We start from the raw sequence: 27,739 nt of genomic DNA on the forward strand, positions 1-27,739 counted from the left end.
TTGTGTTACATTTGTCATTTTTGTTTCATAGCCCAGATTTATTCATTCATTCATTTGTTTGTTTGTTTACTTCGACCATTTACAGAATACATGCAAATTCAAAATTCCAAAATCATTCATTTACACTCGAAAAGGAGTGGGAAGAAGAAAAGCTTATTCATTCCAACTCCTCAGTGCTTTTCCACCTTTATCACTAACTTAATACCACAATCAAACAATACATTTGTCCTAATTTGAGAATCGAACCATAACTAATCCATAACGCAGTAACTAAATCCTACACACCAGTCTGTTCATGTCAGTACAGTCAAACACTCAACTATTCAACAGATTTATTTAATAATTACAGCAGATTTATCAATTCAACATCCTCCATAAACAAACAGGCCTCAGTGTCATTATTAAATATACTGGACCTCTAAACAATCAATTCTTTACATCTTTTTTTTTAACCTGAATTATGTTTGATATTTTATCTGCACACACAGTGTATTCCACAACATCATATTCACAGTTGAAGGTGGAAGAACCTAAATCCTTTAATGCTTTAACTGGTTCATGTGAGATTTGGTCCAATTCTACGAATCGCTACGATTTATAAAATAAAATAAAATAAAATAAATTGTAGTTGTTTATTGAACTGCTGTTCTTATTGTTCAGTCTGACCTGGGGCCTGTTTCACAAAACTAGGATTCCGTCATCCAGGATAACTGACCAAGCCGCGTTCAACGAATCCAAAACATGGGAGTCCAGGCTTAACTGGTTTCACAAAGACCAAGCCAGGATGAACGCACACGGATTCATCAGCCAGGTGAAACTCATCCTGGATAAGTGCGCGCACCCGGCCTCCTCCATAGACCCCGACATCGATCACAGAGTCACAGATTCACCATGGCAACTAGAGCAGTGGACTTTCCCCTGTCGGATGCAAAACTCCTCATTTTGGCTAACAAGGAAGTAAAGGACCGAATCAAAAAGAAAGACAACACCACCACAGTTACAGAAACAACCAGAGACGGCTGTAAAGGACTACAGACCACCTGAATGAGTAAGTAGTGCACAAACACACACTGACTGTTCCACTGAAACCATCACAATTACAACCCAAAAAGTTAATTAACACCTCCGAAAATGGAGTCGTTAAATTGTAAGTGAAGTTGACTGTAGATGTGAGTGAAATTGTGTAATGTAACTGCATCAGACTGAATAACTCTGATAAATAGATGAGCTCACTGACTTCAGTGAATTTACCTTTGGGATAAATAAACTTATCTTATCTTATCTTATCATGATTCATGACTTTCTGATATTGTCAATTAACTCATAAAGACCCCAACATCCATCACCAACCAAAACCATCTACTGATCTAAACTGTTTAATTCCTGTTGATCCATTAATCCTATCAATCCATGTCAATAATTGGTGTCAAATACAGTTCTTCATCTTTTCATGGTCATCAGATATGACCTATTTGGACGTTCAGAGGCTCTGTAGAGAACGTGGAAACACCATCTTATCCAACATTGATTCCCCAGTCAAACCCATGGAGTTGGATCAATGCCAGTGGATGGACACACTGGGTTTATGTTCAGTTCATGACAGACTGGACTGAGAAAGACACTGTTGATTCAGTTTGATCTGTTTCTGACAGAAGAACCATCAACTTTAATCTGAGCTTTAATGAACATCTACATGATCAGTGAATTTAATATAGGAAAATATCTGATTTATCCTGATAAAATACAAACTACAGAAGATAAGATTATAATAAATGGAGATAAATCACTTAAGAAATGTTAGATAAAGAGAAAATTCATTTGTGAACTGACACTAAAGTAGTGCTGGACTTTTATGGGTTAATGACCACTGTTCATTGTTTGGTTTAATATTCTTCATCTGATCATTTCAGATGGTCCATGCTGACTGTCTCATCAGTGTTGTGTCTCGGTGGTCTGGTTCTGGCTCGGTCCATGACTCCTGAGTCTATCGGACCTCTGGAATCTGTCAGTGCTGATCACAAGGTGAGCCACACAACCTCTGTTAACAACCACTGTTTACATCAGATCTGTGTCCAGAATGTCACTGTGTTTATGAGGTTGTGATGCTGAGGTTTTGTGTTGACAGGTGAACTGTCTGGTGTGTTTCTGGGGGACAGGGGGTCTACCTACCAGCCTTTTCTCCTGACACCATACACAGACCCCCAAGAACCACAGCAGGCCTACAGTCATGCCCATACCAGGACAAGGACCAGGATCCAAATGACCTTTGACCTCCTGAAGGAATGCTTTCACTGTCTTCACCACTTAAGGGTCAGCCCTTTGAGGTCATGTGACATCACTGTGGCCTGTACTGTCCTCCACAATGTGGCCTGAGGAAGGAGAGGGAGGGAGGGAGCCCCCCCCCAAAGTGCATCACACATGGACTGGGACAATCCAACTATCTTCCCTGATGACTGCAGTGGTCAGCTGGTCAGGGACCAATATGTGTTCAATTATTTTAGTTCACATGCATGATTTAAGTTAAATGTGTCCTGCAGGGGCTGAGGAATTTGTGTTTTTTTTTTTTGTTATAGAATTGAAATTGATTAGGCCTGTTTTGATGTTTGTGCTACATACTGTATGTATACTGTGTGTTTACTGTGTATATACTGTGTGTTTACTGAGTGTACTGTGTTGCAGGGAGGCTACTGCATCCATTCATTTGTCTGTTTATTTGTTACATATGGATTTGTCCTGCATTTCTTTCAGTGTACAGACGTGTATTTCAGTGTACAGACATGTGGGCTGTATTCTACCTTTGAATATGTATTTATTCTTCTGTCCTGTCATGTGCTTTGGTTCTGTTCTTTATATCCTGTACAGTCACTGTGTGACTTCAGTTTTAAAGGAGCTGATGGTTTTACTTGCTTTGATTTATCCTTATTCAATAAAAGAACATCATGTTACTTTTTATGTATTTATATTTATATGACATATATAGTCTATGGGAAACTGTCAGTTGTCTAAGTATAAATAATACAGAGACTGAAAGGGTAAATGAAATCAAATTCCTTGGAATAACGATACACAAGAAGTGAAGTTGTTGTGTGTTGTAGTTCATGGAGGTGTGGGGGAATACTGACTGAACTAATACAAATCCAATCAGCATTATTCAGAAAAGGCCAATACCACTGATCAATAAAGTGTCCTATGGGAACACACACATCCGTTTATGATCAAATTAAAAGTTTTAAAGTTTAGTAACTTAATCCACTTTAAAACAACGCCATTTATGTTCAAAATAAAAAATAATCTGTTGCCTGTTCATTCAGATCTTGTTTAAAATACAGGAAAGTGTTTCTAATTATAGAGGAAGTCGTGTTCAAAAACCTTCTGTTAGAACAAATATGAAGACATTTAGTCTGTGTGTTGGAGGAAATGTTTGGAACAAGTTCAATCCTGAGTTCATCGACTGTACAACACTATGTCTAAAACTATGTTTAAATGTCATGAAAATATATGAAGAATGTGAATGTTAATTTTTCCACTCAAACTATTTAATTGTTTAGTTTTTTGTTGTTTCTGTTGTTACTAAGCTAAAGGCATTGGTATCTATTTTATTTCATTTTGTTTGGTGATATGAATGGGGTCAGAATAAGCTTAGGCTTCAACCTATTCATTTACAGACTCTTTAGTTTTTAAACATTGTATCTGCATAAATGTTTAATGTTTGAAATGTCTGAATAAACACAATTGAACTGAACTGATCTAATGATTGCAAAATCATCTAAAATCATCATTTATGTAAAATTACTGAAATTAATAATCACAAATGTTTAAATACTGACAGTGGGTCTAGTTACTGTGATTCCATTGTGTAGTGGGCAGTGGAATAACTACTGGTTTCCATTTGTGGTGACTGTTGACTGAGATAAGGGATGAGATTAAATAAATCCTGGAATTTAGCCTGGTCTGGACCAGGCTAGCTCCACAGAATAAGTCTCCATGGTAGCTTATATCAAAACATATCCTGCTTTCCCCTATCCTGCTTTTATATATATATATATAAATATAAATGGGGAAAAAAAGTACAAAAAATAAATAAAATGAAATACAATTAAATAAATAAATAAACATGGAACACATGGAACACCCACAGCTTGTTCTTGTCTTGAGTTTAAACCACAGATGCACTGGGTGGGCGGGGCCTCCTGGATACTGGGCTGCAGATATTCCATGATGCACCTGGTGTTACTGTCCAATGTTACAGCGGCATCTCTGAAAACTGAACTCATGTTTAATGGACGAGATCAGGGGTGTCAAACATGTGGCCCGGGGCCAAAACTGGCCCACCAAAGGGTCCAAAACCGGCCCACCAAAGGTTCTAGTCTGGTCCACCAAAGGGTCCAAAACCGGCCCACCAAAGAGTCCGATCCGGTCCACCAAAGGGTCTGATCTGGCCCACCAAAGGGTCCGATCTGGCCCACCAAAGGGTCCAATCCGGCCCACCAAAGGGTCCAGTCCAGCCCGTGAGATGAATTAGTGAAATACAAAAATTACACTGAAGAAATGAAGAATCAATGATATCAAAATAATTTTAGGTCAGTTCCATCTAAAGTGGGTCAGACCAGTCAAATACTATGAGAATAAACTATAAAGAATGAAAACCACACATTTTCTCTTTGTTTTGGTGTAAAAAAAAATAAAAAATAAAAATAAATTACACAAAAATGTTAATATTTAGAGATTAGCCTTCTACAAAAAGTGTGAAAAACTTGAACAAATATGAACAACCTAAAATATCTGAACAGAATTCAGAGTAATTGTACCAATATTCTGTCTGTTATTCGATATTTTGTGTATTTGTAGATCCACTGGGATCTCTAAGTTGTAATGAACATGTGAAATTGCAACTGTTGTAGATATTCATTATATGCACTGTCCCTAATAAATAAATACATAAATAAATAAATAAATGAAAATAAACACACTAAAAAGATACAATCAACTGAAAATTCATAGATCAGATCTATTAAAAAACATGAGATAAGAAATCATAATTTACTTTTAAACCTCATAATTGTGACTTTTTTTTTTTAACGGACTTCCATAGAAAGTGGAACCTAAAGGAGGTCACATGACACAAACGGTCTTTTTTCTTTTTCTTTCTTTTTTTTTTTTACTTACATAGTAAGTGGAACCTAAAGGAGGTCATATGACACAAACGGTCTTTGTTTTTTTTCTTTCTTTTTTTCATTCTCTTTTTTTTTTTTTTTTTTTTTTTTAATGCTTTCAAAGTTCCCGGTCCGCTTTCCCGAGACCACCCAGCGGCGCAGAGGGCCACGCCCCTGAGCTGCGCGCGGCTCATTTGCATTGACGTCATCAGAGGCTGTAGGTCAATCCGTGCTCGTGCTTTTCTTGGATGTGCCGCTGTCAAGCAGAGCCGAAGCACTGGAAGGGCAAACGGCACCGACCGACCCGAACGGAACCGAACACACCCGAACACACGGCACCGGCGGCATGTAGCTCGGTTCGGCCTCAGTTTCCGCTCCGGTCAGACTCATAAAAGCCGTCAGTCCGTGATTTCAGAACCGGAACTCTTGGACGCAGCGGAGCGGTCTGTTTTTTTTTTTTTTTTCTTTCTTTCTTTTTTTTTTTTTTTCTTTTTTTTTTTTTTTTTTTTTTAAAGGAAAAGAATCCCCCCCCCCCTTCTCCAGAGGTGGTACCTTCACGGACCCACTCTGACAGCCTCTTCATCCTCTGTCGGGGGGAATGCCGTAGGTCGGTACCATCGGAACCAGCGGCTCGGCTCGGTTCAGTGTCGGATCTGTTCGTTCCGGTGGATCCTGTGGGGGGGGCAGATACATGGAGTGTTCCGTTGGACTGGTTCACGGCACTATGTTCTTCCACGGGGGATGTTCGGCACCGGGGCGGAGGGACACATTAATCCGGGTCAGTGTGAATATTTCAGCCTGTTGATGATGAGCCGCTCCGGACCGGAACCAAGTGTCACGGTTAGAACCGGTTTCGGGCCCGTGTTTGCGTGTGTCTGACCCACATTGGTAAAAGAAGGGGGGGTGGTCCTCCGTCTGTGTCCGTGTGGACTCAAACGGACCCGAAAATACACGAATCCGTCCTAAAAACATGGATCCAAGTGCTGCGTAAAAGCGGTCCGGAGGGGACACTGCGTGGTGCGTTCAGGGCCTGCTGGAGAACACACAAGTTGGGCCAGTGGTGGTGATGTGGTACGAAGAAGAACCGAACCGGAGAGCAGGATTAACCCCCCATCCGTGAGGATCTGAGGCTCCAGGAATAACGGACTGCCGGTTTTCCCGGAGCTGACTCCAGGATCTGCAGGGAAGTTCATGTGAACCAGGGAGGAAACCAGCTTCCTGGTCTGGGTCTGGGTCTGGGTCTGGTCTGGGGGGGTGGGGGTCTGGAACATCTATTATTCATGCCGTGCGTTTGGGCAGTTGAAGGACCGGCTTGGCTGTGGCCTAGATGATATTTATATGGATTTAAAAATGACAGCCTAGGTGGAGGAAGGAGGAGGAAGGAGGAGGAGGAGGAGGAGGAGTGTGGACCTTCCAGATCCAGGACTGAGTGACACTAGGATCCAGTCCAAGGAAAGCACTTACGCAAACACACAGCCAAAGGTCAGAGGTCAGAGGCTGAAGGTGGCTGAAGTATGGGCTGTGCTTCAAGTATCCATATCTCTGATAGGGTGGTCTACCACAGCGGAAAAGAGTCCGAGGAGGCCCACTCCCCCCCCCAGCACACCAACACCACACAGCAGCAGCAGCATCAAGGAAATCCTGCCCCGGGACTACCCCTCAAACCCCCCAGCTGCAAGGTGAGGAGCCCCCCCCACACACACACACACACACACTGGGATTGCACAGTCCAAGTGGGTTCTGCAGAACCCCTCAGGTCCAGGTCGTCTGAGGAGGCTCTGGGACCCAGAAGGACCCGGTCTGGCTTTAGTGTCAATTTCAAATTTTTCTGATGAATGGGTGTAGGCCTGGGAGATCGACGTCTAGGTCAAATTTGAGCCAGATTGGTGTTCGTATGTCCAAACTGATCCCATTTTCATAAATGTACAATTGTAGGGGGCGCTATAGAGCGAAATTGCAATTTCTTTAAACAAATGGCTCTAGGCCTGGGAGATACATGTCTGATTCAAATTTGAGCCAAATCAGTTTTCGGATGTCCGAGCTGAAGAAATTTTTGTAAAGGTAAATTTTCGAAAAAACTTTGCGAAGTTTGCGACCTTGTCGCACAAAAACGGTGACACCGATCCCAAAACTTTGGCTAACTTTTGATGCCCCACTTCTCTAGATACTGTACACCGATTCTGAGCTCATTCGGCCAAATGGCCAAGGAGGAGATAGTTCAAATATGTCAGTGAAAATGCTGACTCAGCATTTTGGAAATTTCAATCCAATATGGCTGACTAAGGGTTGGTTTAGGGGCGTGGCCATAATAATAATTTTTGTTTGCCTCCTGCCAGGAGGTATGGTGATCACTTTGCTTTGTGTGTTTGTTTTCGTGTTTGTTTGTTTGTTTATTAGCAACTTTAGGGGGAAACTATTCCAACCATCTTTACCAAATTGTGCCCACAGATAGGCCTAGGCCCTGGGACCAACCCATTAAATTTTGGGCCAAGTAGGCCAAAGTTCAAGGTCACAGCAAGGTCACAAAATCTTACGTTTTCCTATCTCTTATCATTGAGCAATTTTCGAAAATTCTTAAAAAATTCAAAACAACTCTGATTAGCCTCCAATTTGATACACCCATAGCTTATAACAATATCTTGTATCTGGCACAAAATTGTCCACATCCACTGTGGAATGTGGACTCTGGACATTTCAATTTAACATTGAAAATCCCATTTACCACACATTTTTCATTGTAACTCAACAAATATTGATTGGAATTTAATATAATTTGACATACACATGACTGATACCAAGCTTCAACTTCTTCTGCTGTATGGAACAACCTTGAAACTGTTAAATTTAAAAAGAAATAGTCAGTCCACACATGCACACCGTTCAGGGTGCTTGGCGGAGGTTTGCGTTCTCTGAACACTTGTTGAACCTTTCTTATTGAACATCGTTACCTCCGCCAAGGAGGTTATGTTTTTGCCAGGGTTTGTTTGTTGGTTAGTTAGCAACATAACTGAAAAAGTTATGGGTGGATTTTGATGAAATTTTCAGGAAATGTCCGAAATGGGACGAGTAACAAATGATTAGATTTTGGGAATGATCCGGATCACTGTCTGGATCCAGGAATTTTTAAAAGGATTCTTTGTCATTGGGAGATAGGGATATTTTCAACATATGTATGTGTAACTCCACAATGAACGGTCAGAGTGCTTGGTCAAAAAAAAAAAAAAAATACAAAAGAAGTTCCCAACAGTTTCTACAAGATATTGAAGATTGATTCATCATGTGTAGCAAAAGTGATATAGTTGTTTGTCTGTTAGCAAGATAACTCAAAAAGTTATGGACTGATTTGGGTGACATTTTCAGGAAATGTTGATAGTTGCACAAGGAACAAATGATTACATTTTGGGGGTGGGGTGGGGTCGGGGTGGGAGATCTGCCTTGGCAGAGGTCTGTGCTCTCTGAGTGCTTTTTTAGTTTATTCTAATATTATCTTCTGTAGTTTGTGTTAAATCCTGTATTTACTGAATTCTCTCATCATGTAGATGAGGGGTGTCAAACATGCAGACTGGGGGCCAAATCCAGCCCACCATAGAGTCCAGTCCGGTCCACCATAGAGTCCAGTCTGGTCCACCATAGGGTCCAGTCTGGCCCGCCAAAGGGTCTAATCCGGTCCACCATAGGGTCCGGTCTGGTCCGGCCCGCCATAGGGTCTGGTCTGGCCTGCCAAAGGGTCCAATCCGGCCCGCCATAGGATCCAGTCCGGCCTGCCATAGGGTCTAGTCCGGCCCGTGGAATGAATTTGTGAAATGCAAAAATTACCCATAAGATATAGGGCTGTTTATTGGCAAGAATGTGGTAATATGATGGAAATCACAATACCAGGCTCATGATACGATATATCATGATACTGTTAAAAAGGCAATTTTTTGTTTGTTTCTTTTTTAAATTATTATTTCCTGGAAGATTTGAATTACAGCAGAAATCTGCAGAAATACTAAACGCATTTTTATTTGATCCCAACAGGATCTCATGTTATATCACAAAATGTTTCTGTGTTCAGACTGAAATTCTGTTTTACAGACATTACAGTTTAAGATCCTGTTCAAATGTTCATATTCTATTAGTTCAGAACTAACATCAGAACATTATTTTAGTTCAATCCCAGCAAAGGAACGAACAAAGGAACTTTGTTTTTACTTCTTCCTACTCCTTTTCGAGGATGTATAATTTAATTTCATTTGTTTTACTATTATTATTATTATTATTATTATTATTATTATTATTAACTTATTTATTTTTGTTGTTTATTTGCTTATCAATCATTTATGTACCAGTACTTATATTTTGTTGGTTGATTTTTGTTTTGATTTCACTGTCTACATGTTCGAAATAAAGATTTCATTCATTCATTCATTCATTCATTCATTCAACATTATTTTAATAAAAGAGTTAAATAATAATAAATAAAATATTAAAACAAACAAACAAAATAGAAAAACAAAAATGAACCTCCACAATATCTGCATTTGAATAAATACCTAAAAATATCGATACAGTACTTTTTAATATCGATACAGTATTGTGAAATGAAATATCACAATATATTGCAGAATCAATATTTTCTTGCAGCCCTAAACATAATGATAGATAATGTCAATTCCAAACTTTCTTCGATGTTATAGAGCGAAAAAAGTCCAAAAATTACATCATGAAAATGTTTACATCTGCAAACTATCCTTTGAAACAATGTGAATAAGATAAACTAAAATTTCGTAGGGAAAAAAAGGTGCAATTTTTACAGTATTCTGCTTCAGTTAATCCATTGTGCAATATTTCTTTTTTATCTTTACTATCTATTTATGTATTTATTTTAGCACAGTTTTTAGCTTACCGGCCGACAGGCCATAAGCTATTGTCATCACGCGTCGTCGTCTGTCGTCGTCGTCTGTCGTCGTCTGTCGTCGTCGTCGTCTGTCGTCTGTCGTCGTCGTCGTCGTCGTCTGTCGCTGTCGTCTGTCGCCTGTCGTCCGTTACAAAATTTTCAGTCGTCTTCTTCTCCGAAACTACAATTCCGATTGACTTCAAACTTGGTATACAGCTTCTTTATGATGATGTCAACAAAAGTTAGTGAAATTATTTGGATCCGGATCTGATTCTGGATTTGGTGCGACTTTGAAAAATTTCCCCATTATAAGAGATAGGAAGTGGATCCATGCAATAACTCAGTAAATATAAATGATATCCAGTGTAAATTTCTACAGTCCAGCCCTGATGGGGAGATGACCAAAACATAATGTCCACATGCTGATCAGGATCTTCTTCTGGATCTGGGAACTTACGGAAAATTTAACATGGGCTCTTATGGGGAAAAAATTTCATTCGTCTTCTTCTCCGAAACTCCAGTTCTGATTGACTTCAAACGTGGTATACAGCTTCTTTATGATGATGTCAACACAAAGTATTGAAATTATTTCGATCCGGATCTGATTCTGGATTTGGTGCAACTTTGACAAATTTTCCCATTATAACAGATAGGAAGTGGATTGATACAATAAATCAGTAAGTATCAATGATATCAAGTTGGAATTTCACTTTTTTACAGATCTGATTTGAATATGACCAAAACATGGGCTATTTCTGTAATGTAATAAATACACATAACTGGGTGATAATAAATGGCATCTGGATGCATTTCCCAAACTTTTAATTTGGCCGGTAAGCTACAGGGCCATTGGTCCTATTTTTTGTATTTTATCATATATATGGGTTGTTTTTAGTTGGTGTTTTTAGGATTTTTTTTTCTGTGTTTTTATTTCGTGCTGTGCATTTTGCTATTTCGTTCTTTAGCAGATTCTGGGATGTTTTTATTGAATGACAATTAATAAATCTGAATCTGAATCATTTACACATGTACATTAGAACTTACAGATCCCATAAATCTATAAATGGATCTATAAATATACAAAAGATTTAGTAACAGACAGAATATTTTAAAACTGCACTTCTGAACACATTTCAGGTTGTTCATATTTCTTCAGGTTATTCATGGTTTTTGAGAAATGATAGTTTGTTTTAGTGTAAATACAGTAAAATGACATGAAAATATTTATATTTTTAAGGAGAAAATTTGGAGTTGCCATTATTTATAGGTTATTATGACAGTATTTGGATGGTTCTGACCCAGTTGAGACTGAATTGGTCTGAATGTGGAACCTGAAATAAAAGGGATTGTTAATATCTTATTAGGGCTGTAAGAAAATATCAGTTCTGCAATATATCGCGATATTTAATTTCACAATACTGTATCAGTATTAAAAAGTACTGTATCGATATTTTTAGGTATTTATTCAAATGCAGATGTGGGGGAGGTTCATTTAGTTTTTTTTGTTTATATTTTATTTATTATTATTTAACACTCTTTTATTCAATAATGTTAGTTCCTTTGTTGGGATTGAACTAAAATAATGTTCTGATGTTAGTTCTGAACTAATAGAATATGAACATTTGAACAGGATCTTAAACTGTAATGTCTGTAAAACAGAATTTCAGTTTGAACACAGGAACATTTTGTGATATAACATTACATCCTGTTGGGATCAAATAAAAATATGTTTAGTATTTGTGCAGATTTCTGGTGCAATTCAATTCTTCCAGGAAATAATCATTAAAAAAAGAAACAAACAAAAAATTGCCTTTTTAACAGTATCATGATCAGTGGTGGCTGCTTGTCTTTCAGACAGGGGAAGCTCATTGTCGGCTTACATCAAAAAAATTGTCAAGATATTTAAACATAAATTTGGCCCTCCGTTACATTAGCATTGTCTGCCATCATGTGCACCTTGCTAGATAGCTAGTTCACTCCGACCTAGCCAACAGTATGACTGATTTAACTATCTACAAAACAATATTAAACTCGAACAAGAAATGATTAAATTATGTAACTGAAACAAGAAAACATTGAAATTATGTTAAATTGAAACAAGGAAGTACAATGAGTGTGTTTTATTTAGAGTGCAAGAAATGAACAAGTAATTTCGTAGTGGTTTCTCGATTTCACTGCAGAATGTGCGACGGTATTAAACTGAACTGTGTCAAGTGAAGGAGCAGATCTCAAAATAGCTGTCAATCAAATGGGATTCAGCCTTTGGACTGATCCTCCAATCAGCACGTGGAAGGTCAGCGTCCGGCCCGGCAGAGTTCTGCCCACAGCTCCATTCACCCCAGAGATGCTGAGCGTCCAGGGGCGGGACAGCATGGTGGCATTTATCCAAATACTGTCCAGTTTTGAGGCAATGAAAAAAACTGTTCCACTCAGTCCCATTGAAGTGCATGGATGCTCAACGGGAATGGATGAGAAGTGAATAACATCAAGTCCGATGATTTGTGATAAAGCTGATTCTGAACGAACTCGTCTGTGAGATGAACGTGTTCTAACACATTTGTAGTCAATGAAATGTCAACACAACCGTACATATTTGGCCATTTAATTTTCGTAATTTAAGGGGAAGCTGAGCTTCCCTTGCAGTCTTTGAGAAATCGCCTCTGATCATGATATATCGTGATATATTGTATCGTGACCCTAGTATTGTGATTTGTATCGTATTACCAGATTGTTGCTGATACACAGCCATAGTTGTGTTAGTATTTTCCTGGTCCGGCCCACTTGGGGTCAAACAGGCCTGAATGTGGAACTGAACTAAATGAGTGTGACCCCCCAGATGTAGATGTTCATTAAAGCTCAGATTAAAGCTGAGGGGTTTTAGATCAGAAACACAGAAAACTGCAGAACCAGTGTGTGTTTTCAGTCCAGTCTGTTATTAACTGAGCCGCTGTCACTGCTGTGTGTACTGGGGGTGTGTCACCCCCCCACTACATGGACGGCAGGGCGGGGTGTGTGTGTGTACTGAGCATGCTCAGATAGGTTTGGAAAGCACAAGGTCTATTCTTTTCTTTTTTTTTTTTTTTTTTTTAAAACTTTATTTATAGAACTTTTCAACATTTATAGAACTTTTCATTTAACAAGCATAACATTTATAATTTCATGTAATATTTTCATGATGCAGAGACTGAGACTGGACATGATAAACAAACAGAACAGAAGGAAAAAAAACAAAACAAAGGCAAATACAAACGAGACACGCATAAAGACAGTCAAGACAGTGCATTCTGGTACCGTTAAAGGAGGAAAGAAAATAAATAAATAAACAAAACAGGTCAATAATAACAATATAAACACCTCAAATGTTTTTAAAGTTCCAGGCCAGGCAACATCTTCATGCAGTGGAAAAGAGGCTCCCATATTCAGTTACATTTATTGATAGAGTTGTTTAGGGTGCACCTAATTTTTGCACAAGGTGTATTCTATCAACCCCATTGGTAATTTTTGTCCATTTTTGGCATCATTTATAGGTTCTTATGTTATTATTTTCCTGGCCCACACAATTGAAATGAAAAATGTGAATAACCTGAACAAGTCTGAAAAACCTGGAATTTCTAAAGACAAATTAGTCCAATTGTATTATTAATATTCTGTCTGTTACTAAATGTTTTGTGTATTTACTGTGATCTCTAAGTTGTAATGAACAGAATATTGTTAAAGTTGCACTTATTTTTCTTTAGATATTTCAGGTTATTTGACTTATTGCCTTTTTTAGGACACTTTGTGGATGTAAACACTTTGATAATGTCCTTGTCATTTGTTCCGGTCCACTTCAGCTCATATTGGGCTAAAGGACTAGAGGACTTTGACAGACCTGCTTCAACCACTGAGATGGTGTCACTGCTGTGTGTTTGACGGGGGGGTGCGTACTGAGCATGCTCAGATGTGTGTGGAAAGCACAAGGTCTGTTCTATCAACACGATTTGTAAATGTTTGTACTGAGGAAACAGTGGAGTTTGACTGTTTCCAATCCGTCCTGGTTGAACCGTCCACATCAGTCACATGTTGGATGAAGGATGTCCTGGGGTCGGTCTGTGACATCATTGAAGGATCAGCCATCCAATTTATATTTGTGTGTATTTGTGTCACGTACATGCTGAAGCGTCAAATCCCAGATGACACCGTGACACTGGTCCAGTCCGGATCCTTTAGCTCTTCCTCCAGATCTGGTCCAGGTCTGAAGGTTTGGAAAATAAAATACAAGTCATGAAATTTATAGAAACCTGGGACGGACAGAAGCCCTGAACCGGATCCAGTGACAGCGTAGGAAAAACAAAGTTGGGTCTATTACATCACCACAGAAAATAGCAGTCCCATTTATGAAGTGGACCAGAAATAATGACACCAGGGCTGAGGGAACAGACGGGGTTGCGTTCAGGGACCACAGAAAAAAAAAACAAAAAAAGAGTTTCTAATCAAATGGATGATCTAAACCACAGGTGTCAAACATGTGGCCTGGGGGCCAAAGCTGGCCCACAAAAGGCTCCAATCCCACTCTAGGGATGAATTTACAAGTAAAATAATGGCACAATAGCCTAAAAATAATGACTCCAAATATTCTTTTTGGTTTAATGTGAAAAAATAATATTATATTATGCCTATAAATAATGACAACTTCAAATGTTTGTCTTTGTTTTAGTGCAAAAAATAACATTAAATTATGAAAATATTTACATTTACAAACTATCCTGAAACAGTAAAATGTGAATAACCTGGACAAATATGAACAACCTGAAATGTCTAAAGAAAATTCAGCCCAATTTGAACTATTTTTTGCCTGTTCCTCAGTGTTTAGTGTCTTTGTAGATCTGATCCATAATGCACACATAGAAATAATAAGTGGAGGCAGAATATTTTTAAAATTGCACTGATTTTTCTTTAGAAATTTCAGTTTTTCAGGTTATTCATGTCTTTTTTCTTCACAGAGTTTGTAAATGTGAATATTTTCATAATTGAATGTGTTTTTTTTGCACTAAAACAAAAGAAAAGTTTGGAGTTTTCATTATTTAAGTCTATTATGCTAGTATTTCATTGGTCTGGCCCAGTTGAGATCTAACTGGGCTGAATGTGGCCCCTGACCTAAAAGGAGCTGGAGACCCCTGATCTAAACGGTTGTGATCTGTTGGAGGTTTCAGTCACAGAAGCACATGATGAGTGAAAAGAGCTGAGTGTGTGATGGGAAAAGGAATCCTGTTGGTTTAAGACAGTGTGAAGGTTCTGGGTCTGGAAATGAAGGTGGATGTCCACATCTGGACGCTTCTCCAGTGGACAGCCAGTGAACACATGGACCAGGTCCAGCAGTGGCCCAGTGGACCCATGTCCTGTCCTATAGTGTCTGTGTTTAAACCAAATAACTGATCTGTTTAATCCATGTCTGAATAGGTCTGTGTCAGTACTGCCACATGACACATGGGACAACTGACACAATGAACATTAGGGGTGGGGTTAGGGTTAGGGGTGGGGCTGTGTATTGGCAACAATCTGGTAATACGATACAAATCACACTACTAGGATCATGATATGATATATCGCGATATATCACAATAGTGTTAACAAGGCGATATTTTTTGTTTTGTTTCTTTTTTTAAAAAAGATTATTTCCTCGAAAAACTTAGAGTGCAGCATTTGGATAAATAAAGTTTTAACATGCAGCTTTAACCTGTAGAAAAATCACACAAATAAATAAATAAATAAATAAATAAAGTTTTGCAGACATTACAGTTTCAGATCCTGCTTAAATGTTTGTATTCTATTGCAAAAAGAATACACAGTGTTCAGTCCCTGAATCATCCAATATCAGAACATTGTTTTTTTGCATTCTCAATAACAAAAAACAAACATTTGCTTCTTTCAGACTGTAAAAAGTGCTTTTAGGATGCTTGAAATAACCCTTATCAGTTTCAAAAAACCACATGTATGACCTGCAATATCACAATAGTACTTTTGTATTATACAAACAGAGCAAAATACCTATGCGAATATGGAAATAAAAGAGTAAAATACCCATGAGAATATAAAAATAAGAGTAAAATACCCATGTGAATATAGAAATAAAAGAATAAAATACCCATGTGAATATAGAATTAAAAGAGTAAAATACCCATGTAAATATAGAAATAAAAGAGTAAAATGAACAAAAAATAAAAAATAAAATGAATCTCTGCCATGTCTGCATTTGAATAAATACTTAAAAATACCGATACAGTACTTTTTAAATTTTGATACAGTATCATGAAGGGAAATATCGTGATATATTGCAGAGCCAATATTTTCTTACACCCCTACTTTGGGGTGGGGTTAGGGTTAGGGGTGGGCAAAACGGCAAAAATATATCACTATTTTAAAAAATTAAATCACAATCTTGATTTCATCACGATTGGTTGCATTGATCTTTGAGACTAATTTGCCAGTTTCTGAACAGTACACAAATGTAAAACACAGCCCTAAAAGAAAAAAAAAATAAAACAAAGAACCTTCCAGAACATTTTTAATTTAAATAGTTTGTACACTTTTGCCAACATGTGCCAAGAACATAAACACACTAACATGTAAACGACAACAGTATGATGAAATGAACTGTTGAACATCCAGAGTAATCTGTCCTTGGTTTTAGAGTCAGATTTAAATAAACATGAAAATAAAAAAAACAGACCTAAATGTGAAGGAGGACATGCCTGTTTCAGATCCTCCTCAGACTGATACAAATGGACCAGTTCTATTGGATGTACGTCCAGTTCTGTTTAGAAGGAACTGGTCTGTTTGTCTGTCAGACAGGATTCAGCTATCAAAGTAAATCTGTGTCATCAGATTTTGATTTATAAAAGGCATTGAATTTGTAGCACAGGATTTTTTTTTGCACTGAAATTAAGTATCTGAATTTTTTTGCACTGAAATTAAGTATCTGAATTTTTTTTGCACTGACATTAAGTATCTGAATTTTTTTGCACTGAAATTAAGCATTTGAATTTTTTTTTGCACTCAAATAAAGTATCTGGATTTTTTACACTCAAAGTATCTGATTTTTTTTGCACAGAAATTAAGCATCTGAATTTTTTTTGCACTTAAATTAAGCATCTGAATTTTTTTTGCGCTTAAATTAAGTTTCTGAATTGTGTGTCTCTGAATTCAACTATGTTCATAAATTTAGAATAAAAAAAAATCAGATACAAAAAAACTCAGATACTTACTTTCAGTGCAAAAAAAATCAGTGCTAGAAATTCAATGGCTTTTATAATTCAAAATCTGATGAGACCGATTTACTCCCATACTCCACTAAACCTCTGTCAAATCCACCTTGCGTGGACGTGAACCTCTGTGCTGCGTCTGGGTCTCCTCTAACTCCGCCCACAGCCATTGAATCCTCTGGGACTCCATCAGATTCTAGTCCAGGGCTCTCAAACTTATGTTCTTTCAGGTTCCACATTCCGCCCAGTTTGACCCTCAGTGGGCTGGACCAGTAAAATAATAACAGAGTAAACTATAATGACAACTGCAAACTTTTTAGATGCAAAAAATAACATTAAATGATGAAAACATTTACATTTTACAAACTATCCAAACAAAAAAGATGTTGTATATAGAAAAGCTTGTTGTAAACGTGGCTGAAGCAAGTGTTGACAGTGTGGGACAGTCCTCAGGGGGACAGAGGACAGTGTGGGACACAGAGGACAGGGTGGGACAGTCCTCAGGGGGACAGAGGACACTGTGGGACAGTCCTGAGGGGGACAGAGGACAGTGTGGGACACAGGACAGGGTGGGACAGTCCTCAGGGGGACAGAGGACAGTGTGGGACAGTCCTTAATGGAACAGAGGACAGTGTGTGGGACAGTCCTCAGGGGGACAGAGGACAGTGTGGGTCAGTGTGGGACAGTCCTCAGGGGGACAGAGGACAGTGTGTGGGACAGTGTGTGGGACAGTCTTCAGGGGGGCAGAGGACAGTGTGGGACAGTCTTCAGGGGGGCAGAGGACAGTGTGGGACAGTCCTCAGGAGGGCAGAGGACAGTCTGTGGGACAGTCCTCGGGGACAGAGGACAGTGTGTAGGACAGTTCTCAGGGGGACAGAGGACAGCGTGTGGGACAGTCCTCAGGGGGGCAGAGGACAGTGTGGGACAGTCCTCAGGGGGACAGAGGAACAGTGTGGGACAGTCCTCGGGGACAGAGGACAGTGTGGGACAGTGACGGTCCATTTGTCAGGGGTCCGTTCCCATCTGGAGGTTCTGACCATGATTAGTCCCATGTACAAGGTCCTGAGATAGTGGGGGTGTGTGTTTGTGTTGTGTGAGTGCTACTGAACAGACACACACACACACACACACACGCACACACACACACACACACACACACACACACACACACACAGTCCATTCATGTCCATGTGTGACTGTCCCTCATATTCACACCAGGACAGTCCCAGTGGGAGGGGACAGTCCATGGGTTCAGTATCAGTGGCTGCTGAGGTCTTCCACTGGTGCACATGATTGGATAAGGGCTGCTGAGGGGCGGAGCTACTTCATTTCCTTGAGTGTGTGTATGTGGTGGATAAACACCAAGGCCAGATAAAGGCTGTCTCTGTGTGTGTGTGTGTGTGTGTGTGTGTGTGTGTGTGTTTGACTCAGTTTAAGGCCTTTTCAAACCAACACGGTAGAAAAAAACAAACCCTGGAAGTTTGAAACAGTAAAACTTTACCTTTAAGTCAATGATCAACATTTTTATCCAAATATTAAGATTTGATTTTGGACTGTATTCTATATGTATTAATATATAGTATTAGTATACAGTGTTAATACTGCATATTAATATACAGCATTAATATTGTATATTAATATGCAGTAATAATTTACTATATGTATTTTTATGAATTTTTTAAATTTAAAAAAATCCCAATTGGTTTATAATGGGACACATTTCAAAGTTGAAAACAGCTGAAGATATTGATATAATTACTATTGATAATAGATAGGAAGTCACATAGGCTTTCATTTGGTGCCATGACCTTTGACCTTTAGTGACCTTGAAAGGTCAAATGAGTATTAATAAATGTCTTTAAATATCCTGTTGGACTCCAGAGGCCTGGGTTCTCTTTTGTTCTGTTTGAATTGATCCAAACGTTGGACATCTTTGTCCTTCTGCTGACGCTCTCCTCATTCTCTTCCATTGAACCAGCTTTTGGACTCTGAGTCGTGTGTGTCACTTTGCGGAACACAAGTCACTACTTATACCAAATTAATAATTAAATGAATACTTGAGGCAAAAAAAAAAAAAATAGATTTGAGGACTTTTTGTAGTGGAATTACTGGATGTAGTGGAGTACTTGTTGCAGCTTCAGTTTAGTGTGAGTTAATGGTTGCTGGGTAGTTTCTTCCAGAGGAGGGTAAAGGCTTTGCAAGGTGAAGGATGAATGCACTAGTGCTGCCTCAGTGGAGGGACAGTGGGACTGGGTAGATCCAAGATATTCAAATGGACCTGCATCAAATAGAGTTTAGATCTTATAATCCACCCAAACAGTCAAGATATTAGTGATATCTACTACTAATGATAATCAGGATAGATGTTGAATCCTTATTTTTTCAAGTTTAAAGGCTGTTTTTTTGGTCCTGGGTGAAAGTGAAAGCAGAAAACAACATAAATGATGTGTTTTTATTGACGTCAGTTTTCTCCAATAATCACTGACACAGTTTCAGTGACATCAGCGTCATTGTCATGTGTTGAACTGTTGTCTTTGTCGACACAGCTGTAGGTCAGACCCAGTGTGTGTGTGTGTGTGTGTGTGTGTGTGTGTGTGTGTGTGTGTGTGTGTGTGTATATGCATACAGTAGGCCTGTATGGCTCTGAGCCTGGCACTGACGCCAGGCAGTGCTGGGTCTGCTGAGGTTGAGGGTTTAATTCCCACTGGAGATTAGGGATGTAAGAAAATATCGGTTCTGCAATATATCGTGATATTTCATTTCACAATACTGTATCAATATTTAAAAGTACTGTATCGATATTTTTAGGTATTTATTCAAATGCAGATGTGGTGAATTTTCATTTTTGTTTCTTGGTTTTCTTTATTGTTTATATCTTATTTATTATTATTTAACCCTGTTTTATTAAATAATGATTATTTGAAGGATCCTAAAAGCACTTTTTACTGTTTTTACTGAGAGTGGCAGATGTTAGTTCCTTTGGAAACTAGGAGAATTAGAACAATTTTGTGATATAACATTAGATCCTGTTGTGATCAAATAAAAATGTGTTTAGTATTTGTGCAGATTTCTGCTGTAATTCAATTCTTCCAGGAAATTATAATTTTAAAAAAAGAAACAAACAAAAAATTGCTTTTTTAACAGTATCATGATATATCGTGATATATTGTATTGTCATCCTAGTATTGTGATTTGTATCGTATCTCCAGATTCTTGCCGATACACAGCCCCAGTCATCATGCCACGTTCGTCACTCAACCCATGTCACTGTGTTGTTTGTGCTTCAGCTTAAGGTTGGTTCAGTCGGCTCATGTTGACGCTGCACAGACGTCTTCAGTGTGTCTTCATGGACACACTCACTGGTCCCTTTTCCATCGTACATCTGCGCAAAACGTTACTCATATTTATATAAATGTGTTCCAAACACAACTGTGTAATGTTGGTTTGTCCATGCAATCCCAAATGTGCTGATGAGTTTCTTTCTTTTGGTAGATGTCAGTTCTCAGTCGTCCATAAACAGGAACAGAAATATGTGTTGGTTTGAATCTAGAATGCTCGTTACACTGTAAAAAATCTGAATATGTCCGAGTGTATTTGTCTCATTTGTATTTCAAATATCTCATCACACTTAAAATCAGACAGAATCACCTACAGAGGAACTTTACAGTGAGATAGAAAAACTGATTTATAGACAATAGATCTGGAAAATCTGATTTAGACTAATCTGAACAAGATCATTTTCACTTGTTTCATTGGCAGATTTTTTTTTGCTTGAATTAAGCAAAAAAAAATCTTGAATTAAGCAAAAAAAAAAAATCTTTAATTAAGCAAAAAATGTTGAATGAAGCAAAAGAAATATTGAATCAAGCAAAAAAAAATCTTGAATTAAGCAAAAAAAATCTTGAATCAAGCAAAAAAAAAAATTTCTTCAATTAAGCAAAAAAAAAAAAAATCTTTAATTAAGCAAAAAAAAAGACAAATCTTGAACTAAGCAAAAAAATTGAATTGGGCAAAAAAAAAAATCTTGAATTAAGCAAAACAATCTTGAATTGAGCAAACAAACCATCTTGAATTAAGCAAAAAAAAAATCTTGAATTAAGCAAAAAATGTTGAATGAATCCCTGCTGTGCTGCTGAGTTTCTTTCTTCTGGCAGATGTCAGTAGAAGTCGTTCCATAAACAGGAACATAAATCTGGGTTGGTTTGAATGTAGAATGCTGGTTAGCGCTCTAACTCGTCACATGACACTGACAATGCTGGTCTGCTGCAGGTTTTTCTGGGACTAAACAATGACGCACACCCCTCTGACCTTAGCTTTGAGGAGCCAACGTCCCCTCATGTGAAATAACCTTCACAAACCAAAGGGGGCGGGGCACACATGGGGCTTTTTGGCTTTTTTTTTTTTTATTCTGGAGTGTTCAGTGTCAAGGACGCATGGGGGGGAGGGGGTCAGTACAACGGGTCACGTTTTGGCCTCAAACCAAACAGAACACATACAGTAGAAGCTGCTCAGGTTCCACAGCAGAACCAGCTGTTTCTGTGGCACAAAGAAAAAGAGTCTCAGCCAATCAAGTGTGCAGCCAACATGCAGAAACAGGAAGTGGGCGTGTCTGTAGCACAGATAGTGGGCGTGTCTGCAGCACACAGTTCAGATAGATCAGGCGGGAATGGGGTTTAGCTGCTGACATTTAGACCACAGGTGTCAAGCACAGCCCGTGGGCCAGAACCGGCCCACCAAAGGGTCCAGTCCAGACCGCCAAAGGGTCCACTCCAGCCCGCCAAAGGGTCCAGTCCGGCCCGCCAAAGGGTTCACTCCGGCCCGCCAAAGCATCCTGTCCAGCCCGCCAGAGGGACCAGTCCTGACTGCCAAAGGGTCCAGAACCAGCCCACCAAAGGGTCCAGTCCAGACCGCCAAAGGGACCAGTCCAGCCCACCAAAGGGTCCACTCCGGCCTGCCAAAGGGTCCAGTCCCGGCCCGCCAAAGGGTTCAGTCCGGACTGCCAAAGGGTCCAGTCTGACCTGCCAAAGGGTTCACTCTGGCCCGCCAAAGGGTCCAGTCCGGCCCGCCAAAGGGTTCACTCTGGTCCGCCAAAGGATCCAGTCCCGGCCCGCCAAAGGGTCCAGTCCGGCGTGCCAGAAGGTCCAGTCCGGCCCACCAAAGGGACCAGTCTGGCCCGTGGGATGAATGTGTGAAATACAAAATTTACACTAAAGATATTAACGATCATTTTAGTTCAGGTTCCACATTCAGCCCAGTTTGATCTGAAGTGGGTCAGACCAGTACTATACTATCATAATAACCTATAAATAATAATTCCATATTCTTCTCTTTGTTTTAGTGTAAAAAAAAGTACAATTATATGAACATGTTTACATTTACAAACTATCGACAAAAAATGTGAATAACCTGAACAAATATGAACAACCTGAACCGTCTAAAGAATACTAAGTGTAATTGGACCAATATTCAGTCTGTTAGTAAATGTTTTGTATACTTGTAGATCCACTGATCTGAAATGATAAATTGAAGCTGAATATTGGTACAATTGCACTTAAAATTGACTTAGTTTTTCACATTTTTGAAATGAAAGTTTGTAAGTGTAAATGTTTTCTTAATGTAATTTAACTTTTTTATCATCATTTAGCATCATGAGCCCACTAGCCTACTGGACTTAGATGTTCAGTTCCAAAGTCCAACCTCATACGGTAACAGGTGTGTTCGATAGTTTTCAGAGTGCTTCTATTATTGATCAGTTATCAGCTTCATTCTTCAGTTGCACTAAACAACACAGTAGAACTGAAGTTCACCCTCCTCCTTTAGAGTAGACAGATATGACACAGGACTGAGGAGGATGGTTTAGACACCAGGGTCTGGGTCTGGGTCTGTGTTGATTTCTATATGTGTGAATGTGTGTTGGTTTCTATATGTGTGAATGTGTGTTGGTCTGACACACACATGGACGTGTTGGCCTGCTCCAGTTCCAGTTCCAGTTCCACTTGTCAGGTGACATTCCACACAGATCGTCTGTTCTGAGCTGCAGAACCTGTTTTAGATGAACGAGTGCATCACATCAAAAACACCTGAAAAACTCCAGGAAGGGACAGAAGAACCGTGTGTGTGTGTGTCTGTGTGTGTGTGTCCTGTAGTGGACTCTTCAGATCCAGTCAGACCTATCTGTGTCTCAGTTCTGTTCTGACTATTGATGGTCTATTGGTGGACTATTGATGGACTATTGATGGCCTATTGACGGACTATTGGTGGACTTTTGGTGGACTATTGGTAGACTATTGATGGACTATTGGTAGACTATTGACGGTCTATTGGTGGACTATTGATGGACGATTGATGGTCTATTGGTGGACTATTGATGTATTGGTGGTCTGTTGATGGACTATTGGTGGACTATTGACAGACTATTAATGGGCTATTGATGGACTATTGATGGTCTATTGGTGGACTCTTGATAGACTATTGATGGTCTCTTGGTGGACTATTGATGGACTGTTGATGCACTATTGGTGGACTATTGATGGACTACTGATGGTCTATTCGTGGAGTATTGATGGACTGTTGATGGACAATTGGTAGACTATTGATAGACTATTGATGATCTATTGCTGGACTATTGGTGGTCTATTGATGGACTATAGATGGACTATTGATCAGCTGTCGTCTGTCCGTAAATAATTTTTCAATAATCTTCTTCTCCTAAACCGTCAGTCAGAATGATTTGATGTTTGTGGTTGAACATTATCTTTGGGGTAAGGTCTACCAAGTTTGTTCAAAGAATCAGGAAATATTGATTTTTAAAATTTTTTTTATGAATTTTTAAATGTTCCAAATCCCCATTGGTTTATAATGGGACACATTTCAAAGTCTTATAAGTTGAAAACAGTTGAAGATATTGATATAATTACTATTGATAATAGATAGGAAGTCACATATGGGCTTTCAGTTGGTGTCATGACCTTTGACCTTGAGTGACGTTGAAAGGTCAAACAAACGTTAATGAATGTCTTTAAATATGCCCTTGGTCTCCAGGAGCCTTGGTCCTGTTGTTTCTTCTGTATGTTCATGTGTTGAGTCTGTTACATCTTTTCTGTGGTTTTTGTCTTGTTGCATATTTCCATGTCTTTTATTTTACTTCATTTATTTAAGTTTAGAGAAATACTGACATATTTCCTGAGATACTGCTGATCTAATGTTTGACAGTAGTTTTCATCTTGTATCATGTTTCATCTTTCGTCTCCTTCTTTTCCAGTGCTTCACTTCCATCCTTTAGTCTGTTTCTTGTCTCCTTGTGTCTTTTATGTCTTCGTCCTCCTGTGGATTCTATGATGGTTGGTCATGTTTTCATCATGTATGGTGTCATTTTGGTCAAATCATGTCTTTTTACATATGAGGTCAAATGGACTTCTCTTCATGGGGGCTGGTCTGGATGTCTTAGGATTGTCCAGGTCTTATGAGTATTTGAGAATAATCTGAATCAGGATGGAAGGGTCCTGTAGGTGAACACTGGAGAAAGGGTTCAGCTTCTTCTTCTGTTTTTTCTGAATAGTTGTAGCTTTGATCCAAATCAGTTTAGTCTTAATGAGGAGTTTGACAAATGAACCTGGTTTATGTTGGACATGTGAGGACATGATCCGGGTTTATCTGGGCTTGTCTGGGTTTGTCCAGGTTTATCTGGGTTTGTGCAGGTTTATCTGGTTTTGTGCAGGTTTATCTGGGTTTGTGCAGGTTTATCTGGGTTTGTGCAGGTTTGTCTGGATTTGTGCAGGTTTGTCTGGGTTTGTGCAGGTTTATCTGGGTTTGTGCAGGTTTATCTGGGTTTGTCTGGGTTTGTGCAGGTTTATCTGGGTTTGTCTGGGTTTGTGCAGATCTATCTGGGTTTGTGCAGATTTTTCTGGGTTTGTTATCTCATGACACTTTACATATGGAGCTGGTCAACACCAGACTCTGAAGTTTGTTCAGGTCTGTCCAGGTGTGTCCAGGTCTGTTCAGGTGCGTCCAGGTCTGTTCAGGTCTGTCTAGGTGTGTACAGGTCTGTTCAGGTCTTTTCAGGCGTGTCCAGGTCTGTCTAGGTCTGTCCAAGGTTATAATCGTTAATGAAAACGAACGAAATGACGAAAACTAAAATTGAAAAAACATTTTCGTTAAAGGTATGCCTACCGATGTAGCATTTCTCACAGCACTTAGTAAAAGTTTGAACATGAACAACCCGCCTCCCTCCAAAGCCCTGCCCCCTTCCCTCTGCCTGAGCTCTGAGGCTCCTCCTCCTCTTTCCTCCTCTCACCTGATGCGCGATGGAAACAGAGGAGGAAGCAGAGGTGGAGGTCCGGTCCGTTTTGGCGTGTCCGCGGACCCCTCCCTCAGTAATCAGATGCATTATTCACCTGCCGCGGGCCCGCGGCTCCTATTCCATCAGTAGACCTGGTCTGTGCAGTACTGGGTCAGTGTCTTCACTGCAGTGCCCAGGGGATGGGCGCGCGCACTGTGAACGCGCGGCCTCAGCAAATTTTCCGTGGACATTTGAAGTTTCATAGTCCATACAATTATCATCCTACATCATCTTACATGTGTGACACCATGTAATTGTACCTGTATGAGTCCCACCGTCATAAAAGCTGAGGTTTATGCAGACCTGTTCAGTCCAGTACAGCTGACTTCGGACTTTTATCTCCATCCTTCATTCATCAGACTCCCGTTTGTGCCCCTTAGTTGTTGTTTCTGTTCATAAATCCGTTTTTTCCCTTCCACATGTGCATGTCAGTTCTATCCAAACACATCCTAGACAGTAGACTGTGGTCAGTGACAGGAGAAGCAGCGCGAGTGAAGCGTCAGATTCAGAGGGACACATATCGGATGTGAGACGGCGATAATGGACCGGATGCTGGACGGCCGTAATGGATGACTGACAGGAGGCTCAGTCAGGTTCGGCCAATTATTTTATTCGGACCGACTAAAATGATTGGTCAGACTTTTATTAGAAATATATGAGAATTAAACATTTTTGAGTTTCAATACCTGGTGGATTTCTTTTACATTTTAGTTTGACACACACTTATTAGGAGCATTTTAAGATGACAAAAGAAAAGTGTAAAAATGCCACATCATACGGTATAGCTTTAACTGAAATAAATAAAAACTCTAATTAAAAGAAAAAAACGATAACTAACTGAAACTGTATTGTGAGCTTACAAAACTAACTAAAACATATAAAAATTATGGATAAAATTCCCTTCGTTTTTGTCTTTGTCAATGTCGGATTGATATCAAATTGATTTATTTCGCTCCAGCAATTTGAGCTGATGGCATGATACGACACTTCACAGTCCATCATGTCTGGTCACTTGTGGTTTACAGTTGTCTTCTGGTCCCCACACTACCTGGAACATACAGACTAAAGCTGGGACAAAGCAGCAGAGTCCTGTCTCGGATTTAGTTTAGTGATGCGTGGGGTCTTTTTTTTTTTTTGGCGCTCACTGTGTGTGTGCCTGAGTGTCAGAGACAGAGCGGAGCTGAATGACAGTCAGATAGGACTATCATCCAGGTAAAAACTGGAGAGTTTATCACCATGAAAAGGCCTTCCAAACCCTTAACTGCACAGTTTAGAAGAGGAGAAAAGAGGAGGATGAAAACTAATCCAATTACAGAGGTATGGAACCTGTTATAAGGTTAAAAAATGTTTGATGTTACTAGCTACAGCTTGCTGAATTAAAATGAAGCAAAGTTAGATAATAATGGAACTGTAGATGATTAAGATATGAGATATCTGCTAAGGTGTGTGGTTTACTGATGATGAACTGGGTTATTTATGTTTATAAGTGGTTTCTATATCTTTCTTTATGGTTTATATATGTTTATAAGTGGTTTATATATGTTTGTATGCAGTTTACTGGTGGTTAGCTGGTTTATGTATGTTTCTATGCGGTTTAACTGCTGGCTAACTGGTTTATATATGTTTCTATCTGGTTTAACTGCTGGTTAGCTGGTTTATATATGTTTCTATCTGGTTGAACTGCTGGTTAGCTGGTTTATATATGTTTCTATCTGGTTTAACTGCTGGTTAGCTGGTTTATATACAGGGGTTGGACAAAATAATGGAAACACCTTCACCTCAAGATGATAATGCCCCAATCCATACAGCTAGAATTGTTAAAGAATGGCATGAGGAACATTCTAATGAAGTTGAGCATCTCGTATGGCTGGCACAGTCCCCAGACCTCAACATTATTGAGCATTTATGGTCAGTTTTAGAGATTCAAGTAAGATGTCGATTTCCACCGCCATCGTCTCTAAAAGAGTTGGAGGGTATTCTAACTGAAGAATGGCTTAAAATTCCTTTGGAAACAATTCACAAGTTGTATGAATCAATACCTCGGAGAATTGAGGCTGTAATTGCCGCAAAAGGCGGACCTACACCATATTAAATTATATTTTGTTGATTTTTTTAAGGTGTTTCCATT

The 27,739-nt window shown here is 39.2% G+C and overlaps 1 protein-coding gene and 1 long non-coding RNA gene across 2 annotated transcripts in view; one reads left to right on the plus strand and one right to left on the minus strand.

The window, feature by feature from the left end:
- Positions 1-5,665: 5,665 nt before the first annotated feature.
- Positions 5,666-6,465, minus strand: LOC115417024 (uncharacterized). Its single transcript, XR_003935075.1, has 2 exons — positions 6,423-6,465; positions 5,666-6,388 (listed from the first exon to the last, which is right to left on the minus strand). It is a non-coding gene; the product is annotated as an uncharacterized LOC115417024 (long non-coding RNA).
- The window catches only part of pde8a (phosphodiesterase 8A), a 66,611-nt gene continuing 45,246 nt past the window's right edge, over positions 6,375-27,739 (plus strand). The window contains exon 1 of the mRNA XM_030130900.1: positions 6,375-6,832. Within this exon, the coding sequence (XP_029986760.1) occupies positions 6,668-6,832 (165 nt within the window). The 5' untranslated portion in view covers positions 6,375-6,667. The remainder of the gene's footprint in view (positions 6,833-27,739) is intronic.

Source organism: Sphaeramia orbicularis, chromosome 3 (genome assembly GCF_902148855.1).
Source record: "Sphaeramia orbicularis chromosome 3, fSphaOr1.1, whole genome shotgun sequence".
NCBI classification, from domain to species: domain Eukaryota; kingdom Metazoa; phylum Chordata; class Actinopteri; order Kurtiformes; family Apogonidae; genus Sphaeramia; species Sphaeramia orbicularis.